Genomic DNA, 13,674 nt, shown 5'->3' on the forward strand with positions numbered 1-13,674 from the left:
CCCATTCCTATTTATACCATTTGGAGCCCTCACACCCTCGCACACTTGATCACGTGACGCTGACGTCACTGAAAGTCTGTGAGGGCTCAGGGCTTGAGGGTTTAGGGTGGAGTTTGGGATTGGGCCGACAAATGCCGCGGCACGTTCGTGCCCTAACCATGGCCCTAACCCTACCTCGGACACTCATCTAGCTGCTTTATCCTTCATCATTTTAAGATCCTTTATTTTGCACAAAATAGTTTTAAATCCGCCAGGATAAGCGATCGTTTACCTGGTCTGCGCTCAGAGTCGAGCTTGGATCCGCCATTGCTGCGCCCAGCAACGTGGGAGAGCGCGCGCAGATCCTTTATTTTACAGGTATGTTTTAAATGAGTTTAACGGTGGAACTGGTACTCAATTATTTCCTAATATGTTTTAGCTTTGAGGAGAATATTTTTGTGATGTTTTATTAAGTTAAAAAGTATATTTTCTTTGTGTTCAAGAGTAAACACGTGCGTTTTGCCGCCATCTTGTGGAATTACTCAATACTGACACGCGTTCTGCATGAGTATTTTATTACATTTCGTTAAGGCAAAGACCATATTTGTTCATGTTAATTGTTTAGTTACTATGTATGTAGCAGTTTTTGTATTAAAAAGGTGAATTTCCCTGAGATAAAGTTAATTTTCACAAGACTTATTGAAGGTTATGAGCTAATAAGAATTTGTTTGTTGCTTGTAGGCTATATTATTTTGTAGCTTTATTAAGATTTTGGTTTGAATGTATTTTACCATTTGTGTACTGCAGGTTAAACCTAAAGTAACTTAAGTGTGCAGTTTACAGATATGATTTAAAATATGGTTTAAACTTAACAGTTTGCAAAGAAGTGTTGATGTAAAATGTGATTTTAAAAAGATAACTAAAAGCTCTGGTTTGAGGAAACACTGTATCACTGGCCTGATCATTTATCCACACCTGGAATCCCAGCTTCTTATTATTCTGGTTCTGCTATGCACAAATATAGTTTCATTTGCACTTTATTTCAATTTTATTTACAGTTTATTTAATTTAAAAACATTATTTTGAATGTATTTATTTTACTTTTTATTAATAATAATCTCTCATTTCTCTGTACTGTGTCCTTTAGGATTTGTCCGGGTCCCTTTGCAAGCTGCGATGTAAGTTTTCTGTTATTTTCTGCTTTTGCACTTGACACATGGTCTCGCCACACCTGTATGGATTAAGGATCTTTTGTTGTTGTTGTTTTGCAAATTCTACCAGCTTGCGAAGGATGGATTCAAGAGAAGCATTCCTCTCTGGTGCCGCTATTAGATGGAGAGCGCGTAGAGGTGTTGAGCAACAGCTTCAACAAATTAGGGACATGCACAGCGAAAGCTTTGCTTCCCAGTGTTGCAGTATAGTGGAAGGACAGCCTGGATTGCACTCACAGCAGAGAGATGTGGGGGAGATTGTGGATGAAGGGATGATGGAGGAGGACATTGTGGTGGGCACATCATGTTTTGACCAGCAGTCTTTTGGAATGGATCTGCCTGAGGAGGAGTCTGACTCAGACCAAGATGCAGATGAGACAGATCAGTCCTGCAACCTAAGTGAAAGTCTCCATAGCCGGACCCCCATTAAGATGGTAAATATAACCAGTATTTGTTCATTTAAGATTTTTGGGTTTTTCCGATTGTGCAAACCAATTAAGTATTAATTAGTTGTTTTTTTAAAGGTATTGTGACATCATTTTTAACATGCTTTTAACACTATTAAAAGTCTTGGCCAACATCCCTTAAATGTGTCTAAAAGAGTGTAACAAGAAAAACTTCACTCTAGTTCTCCATTCTGTCCTTTTTATGACAGTGTTTTTTTGCGCCGTGAAAAACGGGTCCTTTTTCCCCTTTCCTGTCAATCATTGCTCCGCTCCTCCTCCAAACCTCCTCCAACCAACTGCTACACACTTCTGCCAGCGTCTCCACACACACGCGCGCACACCGAACCACAAACACCCACACACACAGCCCAGACAGCGCGACTACAGCCCGAGGATGAAGTCCAACCGGGACCAGAGGACCGGGACCGCAGCTCCCCGCGAGCAATACACTCACAGCGGCGTCGGGCCGGGAGCGACAGGCGAAGCATGCACGGAAAAGCAGGAGGGCGAAGCAGACAGTCCACAGCAAACAATCACAAAAATAAAGGCATGTAAATAAAGTGTCCCCTTATCTTAAGTCCAGTCAGTGGCCGCGGGTCTTCTTAGCACTTTTCCTCCGGTGATTAGAACAAAAGAGGCTCTAAACCGCTCCGTGTTAAGCCTGGTTTATGGTTCCGCGTTAAATCGACGCAGAGCCTACGCTGTAGGGTTCAGCGTACGGTGCGCGTCGCCGCGTAACCCTACGCCGTAGGTTCTGCGTCGGTGTAACGCGGAACCATAAATCGGCCTTTATGGTGCGCTGGAGAGGAGAGGAGACAGGGAGCTGGGTGGAGGGGGCGGTGATTTAGCGGGCCCTGACGTCACGGCCCGCCACCAAACCAGGTGCGCCGTTTTTGCACAGTTATGCGGACAATCCCAGAAAGCACACAATACACTGAATGTTAAAAGTTCGTTGTTTTTTGGGTGTAATTGATGTCAAGACACCCAACAAAACACAAAAAATCAAGAAAAATGTGTTTTTCATGTCACAATACCTTTAAAGTCTTCGGTAACAAATATCACTAATATATCTCCCTTAAAACCCATCTCTTATGTTTTATGTTTATTGTTTAGCAACCAAGCATCAGGGCCATCCTACTTTGCCCAAGCTCCACCTGCTCCACCTGAACCACTCAGCCCTGCAGTGAGAGCTCCACCACTCTCCCCTTCAGGGCGCCCCTCCTTTTCTGCACCTCCTCATAGGCTGTTTCAGCTGTCTCCGACCTTTACGGACATGTCACTAAACCGTCCTCCTCCTCCCGGGATGTCTTCTGATGGCCACTCTCTGGAAAGAGCCACTGAAGTTTTTATGCCCAGCCTCAATATGGGCAGTTCTGGGAAGGAGCCAATAATATGTACACGTAAGTGAATTATCGAATTGTGCAGATATAATTCATAAAGTGAGGAAAAATCTGACCTTTAACGGCACCAATTTTTATTGTGAAAGAATAATGTATCGTAAATTAATTAAATATTCTTCCTTAACACACATGGGCTGTAAGTACTTGGACGGCTGTTTAAATTGCCATAGACTTTTAGAATTAAGATAGCCCCACATCATCACATACCATTCATTATACCTAGAGACTGTCATGGTTTTTATAGTTGCTAGTTAGCCTAATGATTTCTCAATGCAATTTAAACCAAGCTAAAACCATGCTGACCTCAAAGTATGATGAAGGGTATGTAATGGTGTGGGGCTATTTTAATTCCAGAGGCCTAGGTGACTTTATCAGGAAGTATCTTGGATCTATCATCCATGTAATAACTGGCTAATAAAAAATAAAGTCTAAAAGTCTCTATAGCAATTTAAACATGCGTCCAAATACTTATAGCCCATGTGTGTTAAGGAAAAACATTTTGTTATTTATGATGCATTATTCTTTCACAACAGAAATTGGTGTCATTAAACGTTAGACTTTTCCCTCATTCTATGAATTAAGGCAACAAGATCAATCTCTAAAAGATTTTTTTTTATTCCTCTTTTTAGTCAACTTTAGCGTGTGTCCAAATACCTTACTGTAGTTCATTTTAGCAGCAGGTAGTGAATACTCAATGGTCAAAAGTATTGGCACTCTTCACAGCTAGTGTTTATGGTACTGATAAAAGCACAGTTCTCATTGCTCAAATCCAGTATTAAGGTTATGTGTAGTCAGACGAAAGCTCTTGTAGCATCCCTGAGAAATATCACCCCTTCCTTTAACTGTCACAATTACTTCTACCTCTCCATCATTTAGCCTATCAATCTCTTACTTCTTGCTTATTTAATCTCTTGTTTCCACAGGTGGCAATGCTGGCCTCTATTGGTGGGAGGGACACAAAGAACCTAATTTTCAACATCTTGGCACACGTGTTCTCTGACAGTGTAGCCAAGTTAATCAATTGGAAAGGGGTGAACAACAAGAGGAAATTCAGTGAGATGGCGACAAGGGGCATTCTGGCTCGTAAGTATTAGCTATAGATTCCTTTCACTGTCTTTACCATTGGAGTAGCTAGAAATGGTCAAATGTCTGTCTGTTTTTGGCAGAAGCTTTTATCCAAAGTGACATACATACAAATAAAGCCCATCCAGGCCCGCGGCTACACGTATGGTCTTTCCTAAATCAGCACGCTCTTATTCTTTCACTCACTCACACCACTTTAGTCACATATTCATTATTATTTATTTGTGCAAGCGTTGTAAATGTCATGTTGTCAATTGGCTAATTGAACTTCATTCAATCTAATAGGCTATTTAGGCTACTCTTTGTTCATTTGCTTTTTGTATGTCTTACAGGAGCAGTGAGGAAGAACCGGATGGGCGAGAAGGCCACAGATACTGAAATAAATCAGTTCACTAATCGGTGGTTCAACCTGGCGTGCGACCGTGGGGGTGGCCGCCGTGCACGCACGCAGCCCCCAGCAACAGACGGCATGCAGGCACCCACCAACGCACCCACCAACTGGAAAAAATAAAAAATCAAACTTTCAACCCACTAATACCTCACGTATTTTTGGAAATATTTGTAAATATCTTGTAAATATTATCCATTTATTTTGTGTTTACTACTTTTTTTTGTGTGTTTTGGCTGCTGCACGACTGAATTTCTCCTCTGGGAGATTAATAAAGTCTACTATTCTACTCTAAAGTCTAAGTTTAGTTTTTTGAATCAATTTTAAGACATGTTAAATTGTAATACCTTAATTGTCTGATAGCCTAAATATGAATCACAGACCCAGGGCCAGATGAGCCCCAGATTTGTTATGGATCAGGAACAGATCTGGGCCAGATCCGCACCACAAATAGTGGCATTATAACTGTATTGGGCCAGCTCTGGCCCAGATCGGTTCCTGATCCGTAATCCTGACCTGTTCTGGTATTGGGCCGTTGGAAAAAATGAGACCGGCCCAAACCCGTTTAGCGGACCTGTGCCAAATGCTAACCAAGACCTGGCCCAAATCTGGGCCAAACACATTTTGCTGTCTGGGTAGTAATAGGCATGTTTACATAGTATTTATATAGACTATATTTATATGGATATTGTGTAGATATAATAATAGCAATTATGTAAGGGGTAGGAACTAGGAAAAAGTGTATAATTCTTCCTAATCCTTTTTCGAACCTATGTGCATATGAAGATGTTACTGTTTATTTTTATATACATGTTCGAAATTAAATTAATTCATTCACTCATTCAAAAACCTTGTACTTAGATTTAGAGGTGATGATTCTTATTGCTGAATCATGATAAATATTTTGGAACTCCCATATACAGTTTTTTTGATACTCTTTATATTGTTTATGTGATTATTTTGCTATCTTTTTTTTCCTTTTCTTTAGCTGCTGTGATGAAAGAAATGTCCCCATTGTGGAAGTAAGACAGGAAATCAAATCTAATCTATTGATAACTGAAATGTTTCTGCTCTGTTCAAACTAAACCGAAAACTTTTGATCTGAAAAATCAATCAACAAAATTTCAGATATGAACAAGAGTTTATTCAGAAAAATGACAAAAATAAAAATGAAGTGGTTTGTTGGAACTCATTTTAGAATACTTTGATCAGTTGATTGGTTGTCGGATCAATACTGCGTAATAGATTCATGTCAGTTAAAGAAAACCTCTGGGGATGACAACATTTAAAAACACTCTTTAAGAAGAACAAAACCATCACCAAACTCATTTAACATGGAATCCTTTTTTTCTGAATCTGCAAAGTGAGCAAGCCCATCTCTGTTTCCATGACAACTCACTGGTAAAAACACAGGTACTCTAAAGCTCCCTCATTTCCTTGATTGAGATTTCTGTAGATGATCTGGACTCCGGCCCTGCTATATGACAATGCACTAAATTTCTTGACGATCAGAGTGGCGGTCTTGATGGGGTCGCTGGATTCCTTTCTCTTGTACCACAGGTTGATCTGGTTTCCATCTGTTCCCTCGTTCAGATCCTGATCCACTAAACTATACGAATTATTTTTCCAAAAATCAACCTCCTCCTTGGTAGTGGAGACTTGCAGATCAGTGATGGCCTCGTGGCTATCAGCTTTCTGAAGGTACCAGATGAAGATGAAGGGCCCTCCTGCAGCTCTGTTGGTGGTCTCATCTATTCGGATGAAGCCTTTCTTGAAGAGTTGCTGGTCCTTTTCAAAACCTTTAGTGGCCATGATGTCACAGAGATACATTGTTTTTTCTCTCTTCACCCACAGGTAGATCCTTTTTCCCCCAGCCTTCCTATTCAGGTTACAGGCCAGCCTTTCCCAACCAAGTCTGAACAGCTGGGCTTCATCTCCTGCTTCTGTAGCGATGAACAAGTCAACAATGGGAACTTCGTTGGGAACTGTGCAGTACCACAGGTTGATTTGGTCACCACCCGTTTTTGCATTCAGGTCTTTGTCGATCTTCTGGTAACCTGCTTCTATCAGGCCCTTAGTCATGGCATCATTGAACGAGAGCTGAACCCTGGTTACACCTTGACTGCTGCCTCTCATGTACCAGAGGTAAACTTTATCTCCTGAGTTTCCAATGTTTGTATTAACAGGAATTTGGATGTAGCCATTACCACGTAGCATTTCCTCCTCACCCTCGTTCAGAGACACGTCGATGGCAGTGATGTAACTCATGTTGGGTTTCTGCGTGACATAAAGACAAGTCATTTATGAGTTACAGACAGACAGACTGCTCTTCTCTCTACAACCGTGAAATAACATCCGTGGTGATGAATTTGTGTCTTAAACTTTAACAGACTTTAATGTGCCAGTTCAAGATAAAATGATGCAGATGTGTCATGCCTGCTCCTCTTCCTCCTCTACCCAAGTCAGCTTCCCCACTATACTGATCACCGGTTCTAGACTACAGTTCCCAGGATTCTCCCGTCACTCATCATGGTCTGCACCTGTGCCCTCCTCACAAACCTCATGTGTCTCACCTGACTGTGTAGCATTCCATGTCACCACATGAAACTTACACCGACTAAGTCTTTCTGTTAGTTCTGTTCTACAGTGTTCTCCAGCAACAACTGTATATTAAACTTCTTTAATCTGACGTCTGCGCTTGAGTCCGCCTGCTGTATTCCAGACCTTACAAGATGAGTGTCCAGGACTGAATCACAGAGACTGCATGATGCTTCTGGTCTGGATGGAGTATATGAAGAGAAATCTACATGTGGTGAATAAAAGACAGTTTTACTTCTAACTGGAAGCTGTTGGAGTGCAGGTGCTGCTTCACACCAATTATCACTTCACTGCAGTAACATTAGTTTGTGTGGAGCCAAGTGAAGGTGGAAAAGGTCTGCCAGCTGCTCTCAGTTAGAAGCTCTGACATGATCACAGAAAATAGCAGGACAGTTGTGAAACTGCAGTCTGACAGAAATGCGTCGGACTGATGTGATGCTGTGGAAGGAGCTTCTAACCAACATCAGATTAAAGAGAAGAAAAGAAGTCCAATACTTACGAGTCTGCAGACAGTCTTTGGCTGGATGAAGGTACCTGGAGGGATGAATGCTGCTGTTCCTGCACACACCTGCCTTTATATACACAACCGTGGCCAGGTGTGGTGAGAAAACTCCACCCACCAGCGCTGAATTTCTCTGGAAGAATATCACCTCATCACTAACGAACATCCTGCAGCTAAGCTGTTTTTATAGATCTCACTGTCGGTATCAGTTTCCTGACAGAAACTTGAACTCCTGCCACATAAGTCGTGGTCATGAAGGAGGCCGAATGCAGTAAAGGTTTCTGAGGCAGACAACATTTAACTTGTTATACTGTGGAATTATGTATTTAAGCAACATCAGGCAAAGATACGAAGGGCAATATGAAGTACCCCCCATGATGCATCAGCTTATAGATCCACCTTCAGCAGTAGGAACCGTCAGTAGATGTTTCCTTCAGCAGCAGGAAGCCTCGGTAGATGTTTCCTTCAGCAGGAACTAGGGGTGTAACAATATATTGTGCCACGAAATTTCGCGATACAAAAACGCCACGAAACGTGTCGTGGAGGTGACAAAGTGTATAGCGATATTGGGTTATTAATATTAATCTATTGTGTTGACTAGTAACGCTCAGCTGACTGCGCGTGGCGACCGCGCCTCGACCCGCGGACCAAAATCTGACTCCGCTCAGAAGAATCTAGTACCGTTTTGGTCCCGATCACAGGACTCTTGCAGGGTCTTGAGCTGTGACCACCAAATAATGTGGTTTTCCTGGCCTCCACTTCATCCACAACATCTCGATCTCAGTCTCCGTGAAATTTAGTGGCACCGGCACGGTTGCCCGGCTCGACACATCTCATTCATCCTGAAGCACAGCAGAAACAGCCGCTGCGCATCCTCAGCAGGCTCATTTATATGCAAATACAATCAACATTGCGTGCAAGTCTGTGTGCACACGGTTTTATAAATCCGGATTGTTTTGTGCACATGCCATTTTCAGCTTTTGGGCGAACGTGCACTTTTAGTATGGATCCTAAGCCCTCTTTTATAAATGAGGCCCCAGGTCTGGACTTGGACCAAGTCATTCCAGAACCAGGATTCTTCTTCTGGTCTACATAGGAGTCCTTGTTCCAGGTGTATATTAATGATACCAACTAGTCCTTGATAATGAAACCCAAACTCTGTCCTGAGTTGAAGATCTCAGCTTCTGGTCCACGTGTGTGATAATTCCAGGACCAAGAACACAGCAGTCATAGAGGTTCAATCAATCAGTGGATTTATCAGTTAGATCAGTTGTGGTGTGAAGATTTCTTTCTTTGATAAATGATAAACAAACAACACTTCAGGAATTTTCAGTTTGTGGCAGAAATCCAGGTTTCAATCATGTGGATTTGTTTCTTTGGAACAGGTGAGAGGCCGCAGGGAAGAGGTTTATGAGAAACAGAGTTGTTTGCTCATTATTTGCTCATATCTGAACACAACAGTGAGAGAAGATCATGTCCTCTTTTGGGGATGGGAATCGACTCGTTCCCAGTGTTTAAATTACTTGGAATTGTTTGCAAAAAAGGCAAACGATTCCACCTTCAAATCACACCACTTTTTTTTCCTGCAACAGATCTGTCCGTGGCACTCACGACGTTTAGCGCAGCAACGACGTGCAGCCACTCACTAGCTTTATTTTATACTATTTATATACTATTTATACTTTTACTGTGACCACCAAATAATGTGGTTTTCCTGCCTCCACTTCATCCACAATAGTACTGTAGCAAGTCTGCAAAAAAGGCCTTAGTTTTCAAGATACCCCTACCCGAGTTAGAACAAAACACAACCATGTTTTTTCATATCTTTATGGTCTCCCATTAATGAAATGGATGGTTGTGAACTTTCATTTTTGGGAGAAATTATTATTTTTGGCTATTATTTAGACCTACCCCAATCTCTGAAAAAGGTAAATCCGCATAGGGCAAAGGTGACAAAAAAGCTTATAACTTGAGAATGCTCACCCCTTTCTTCATCACATTTATTGACATATGAACCAGGTGTCTACCCTACATCACCAAAGAGTCAGAATGTAATTAACCTAAAGAAATACTGAAATATGGCCCTGTAAATACACATTTACATTAGGCGGAGATTGTACTTTTGTAGTAAGGACTCCTCTACTTTCTTTCAATTAGAACAGAAACATATATTCATGTCAAATAAGCTGTTTCTACATAGCTTAAGATGCTATTAAACAATAACCAGTGGTTGTATGGAGATATTTTCTACTGTTGTATTGCAAATGGGACATCTTCAGACATGCCCCTTTGAAACTGTCAAATTTAACTGTAACAAGAAACTGTCTCTGAATAGAACATCTGGCACTGTAAGCCTGCAAGTTATGATGGTCTTTATATTTTGGTAAAGTCCAGGTGGATGTACACTGCGAGTAACCTAATAAAGTGTCCTAAAGTGTATCTACAGTACATTAACAAGGATACAAGGCATGCTGTAGAATTGGAAGTTTTATTGCATGTGAAAATCAGTGTCTCTAACCAGTTTGCTGTTGTCTTGACATGACAAATAATAATGAAAATATGATTAATAATAACAATAACATCAATAATAATAATATCAACATTTATCACACAAATCTCAACGTGCCTTATCATTTTAGAAAACAAAAACAGGTGAATGAAATGGGAAAACAAACAACATTTCTCTGTGTGTGTGTGCGTGCGTGCGTGCGTGCGTGTGTTAGAGTGTCAAATATCAGGCTATTCAAACACATCTGGTGACACATTTTGACATTCTGCGCAGCAGGTGCAGAATTCGGTACATGGAAGGCCAACAGAGAGGCACTCGCACTTTCCACTCTCTCTATAATTTGCATCCTTGCAGTACAAGTGCGTGATGTCTCTCACCTCTTTGGGTGCGGACGGTTTTTTAAATAGGACTGCTTCAATGGCTCCATCTCTGACAATCCATCCCTTGTCGACAGGACTCCACAACATGGGTTTAGGGATGTGACTGTGGCACCATATCGCTGTCTGGTACATTGCTCTTTGTACATGTTGTTCAAATGCATCCTCTGTTGGAGGAAGATTTGCAGAGGCTGCATCTGTTGTTGATGCAATTATGAACCTCAGTTCATCCAAGTTGGTGCACAGTTGTCCATTTTCATTTTTCTTTTTGCCGTAAAGTCGGAGTGCATACTCTCTTGCTACCGGCAAGGACTTAGTTTTCAGTTTCCAGGATGGATAGTTTGCAGGTTCTTCAGCTGTACTTATTTTTTCTACATAGCTTAAACACTTAGGGCCAGTTAAAACACGCAAATCCACAAAAGGATTGCGCGGCTTTTGCGGCCGCTAAACCGGTGCAAATGAGACAAAAAGAGAGCGTCTAATTCACAAAGCACCCGCAAAGGGCGAATTGCTCCACAAACTGCGCTGCCAAGCAAATAGTGGCAGTCTGCGCCGGTGCCATTTGCATGCATGCAAATTAGGTAATATTCATAAATTAGGCGCAAAATTGCCCCCTTTCTATGCAAATAAGCCTCATTGCAAAAAGCACCTAATTCACAAAGGCCAGCGCTATTTGCCACACGCAAAAATAGTGGAGCAAATACCGTCTTTCAGAAGCTTGTATTAAACTGCGCGCAAACTCACTCAGACTCACTCCCCGTCTGTCTCGGTTTGTCTCACTCTTCAATATCATTCAAGCCTGTGTGATACTGAATGATATTAAGGGTGAAATCTACAGTCAGACATGACTGTACACACTCAGATCAAGTGGGGTTGTGGACTTATCGGATTTAAAAATAAAAGTAACAGGACGGAGTTCAGGATTCATCCATACATAAGGGGCTGCTTTATTACAAACAATTCCACCATATAAACATATAAATCTAGAATGTGTGTGTTTAACAGCTGACCTTTAGGTGTGTGTAGCAAAACAAAGAACATGAATTACCATTAGATCCTGATCCGATCCCGATCCAGTGTTAATGAAGTTACCGGTGCTGTGCCTTGTGCGTAAATGCGCACAGCCTCTTAACATTTGACATTTCATTAGCTTATGTCATACAGACACTGAGGTCTTTTGATGTGTGTGTGGAGATGATGGCTATGTTCTACCACACGATGGTGGCCAGTGCACTTGTTTTTGCTGCTTTGTGTTGGGGGGGCAGCCTTGCAATCAAAAACACCAGGCGACTGAACAAACTGGTCAAAAAAGCGGGCTCAGTGTTGGGCAGGAGTCTGGACCCGCTAAGATCTGTGATGGAGAGGGAACACTGAACAAACTGAGTGCTATAATGGACAATAGCAGACACCCTCTCCACAGCCTCCCGGAGCAACAGAGGAGCAGGAGCAGCTGCAGCGGTCGGCTCCTCTCACTGCGCTGCAGAACGAGCGGTTCAGGAGATCCTTGCGTCCCCGCAGCAATAAGACTGTTTAACTCGTCCTGAACTCAGTTTCACACACTCACCTCTGCCACAACTGGACTATATTTTAGTTTGCACTTTACATGATATTTGTTTAAAAACCTTATATGTTTATTTTAATATTATGAATGTGCTTTTATTGTCTGAATGGAAGTGTGGTTGATTTTTATGTTTATGTTTTGATGAGCTGTTGGACGGATGAATTTCCCTTTGGGGATGAATAAGGTTCTCTCTATCTATCTATCTATCTATCTATCTATCTATCTATCTATCTATCTATCTATCTATCTATCTATCTATCTATCTATCTATCTATCTATCTATCTATCTATCTATCTATCTATCTATCTATCTATCTATCTATCTATCTATCTATCTATCTATATATCTATCTATCTATCTATCTATCTATCTATCTATCTATCTATCTATCTATCTATCTATCTATCTATCTATCTATCTATCTATCTATCTATCTATCTATCTATCTATCTATCTATCTATCTATCTATCTATCTGCATGCGAAATACTAGAAGTACAAATACGTGAAAGTTGAGGCTATTGTGCTCTCTGCAGTTTTCATTATGGACCAATCTGTGTGCTGAAATACGGAGAACACTGGAAACAGCTCCGCTCACTCAGACAAGTGCAAATTGCACTCAGCCGCAAAACTTTATGGGCGTGTTTGCTCCGGTATATCATTAGAGCAAAATCTTTTGTGAATAGGACCTTAAAGATGGATCAAAAGCTATCTATCTGGTAGAGTCCAATATGTCCAGATGGGAACAAATAGGTCTACATGCCTGGACGTCGTCTGTGGGGTCCCACAGGGGTCAGTCTTAGGCCCTAAGCTATTTACTCTATATATACATATGTATGTATATATATTATGTCATCTATATGACATAATCAAAACATCTGATGTATTAAAACTTATTTTATTTGCTGATGATACAAATATTTTCTGCTCAGGAAACGACTTGAATATACTGGAAAAAGTGATTAACAGAGAAATGACAAAACTAAATACATGGTTATTTAGTTTTTATTATTTAAAAAAACTTATCACTAAATCTGGCAAAGACCAAATTCATGTTATTTGGGAGAAATAATGTAAAGAAAAGCATAAACTTGCAAGTTAATGGAAACAATATAGAAAGAGTGAGGGAACATAAGGTTCTGGGTATATTAGTGGATGACCTCTTGACATGGCGACCACATGTAAAAATAATTCAAAATAAGATGGCAAGGAGTGTGTCCATTCTGTGGAAATTGCAGAAATCTCTCAATTTAAACTTGCTTAAAACCATATACTCGGCACTAATAGTCCCACATATGAGGTACTGTGTAAAAATTGGGGTTTCACTTACAAGGGCATTACAGAACCAATATTTAAATTGCAAAAAAAAGCGCTTCGCATCATTCATTCTGTCCCAGCCAGGGCACATACGAACGAACTGTTCATAAAGACGAAATATCTAAAACTGAGAGAGATACTTCATTTTCAGATGCTACAAACAATTTACAAAGCAACACAGACGTTTACCAGTAAATGTTCAGAAATTGTTCACTCTTAGTCAAGGTCCTCACAGCATGTGCAGCTCGCTGCAGTTTAAACAGAAAAAGATAAGGACAACGATGGGAAGCCATAGTTTGTCAG

The 13,674-nt window shown here is 41.0% G+C and overlaps 2 protein-coding genes and 1 long non-coding RNA gene across 4 annotated transcripts in view; 1 reads left to right on the forward strand and 2 right to left on the reverse strand.

The window, feature by feature from the left end:
- The window catches only part of lrrc41 (leucine rich repeat containing 41), a 96,084-nt gene that overhangs the window by 26,621 nt on the left and 55,789 nt on the right, over positions 1-13,674 (reverse strand). The window lies entirely within an intron of this gene.
- LOC133457674 (uncharacterized) lies at positions 1,194-4,749 on the forward strand. The gene is made up of 4 exons (XR_009783894.1): positions 1,194-1,624; positions 2,750-3,036; positions 3,960-4,119; positions 4,452-4,749. It is a non-coding gene; the product is annotated as an uncharacterized LOC133457674 (long non-coding RNA).
- On the reverse strand, positions 5,724-7,640 carry LOC133457675 (uncharacterized). Its single transcript, XM_061736978.1, has 2 exons — positions 7,605-7,640; positions 5,724-6,784 (listed from the first exon to the last, which is right to left on the reverse strand). The coding sequence occupies exon 2, from the start codon at positions 6,773-6,775 to the stop codon at positions 5,903-5,905; it is 873 nt and encodes a 290-aa protein (XP_061592962.1). The 5' UTR covers positions 6,776-6,784; positions 7,605-7,640; the 3' UTR covers positions 5,724-5,902.

This window comes from Cololabis saira, chromosome 13 (genome assembly GCF_033807715.1).
Source record: "Cololabis saira isolate AMF1-May2022 chromosome 13, fColSai1.1, whole genome shotgun sequence".
Lineage (NCBI taxonomy): Eukaryota > Metazoa > Chordata > Actinopteri > Beloniformes > Belonidae > Cololabis > Cololabis saira.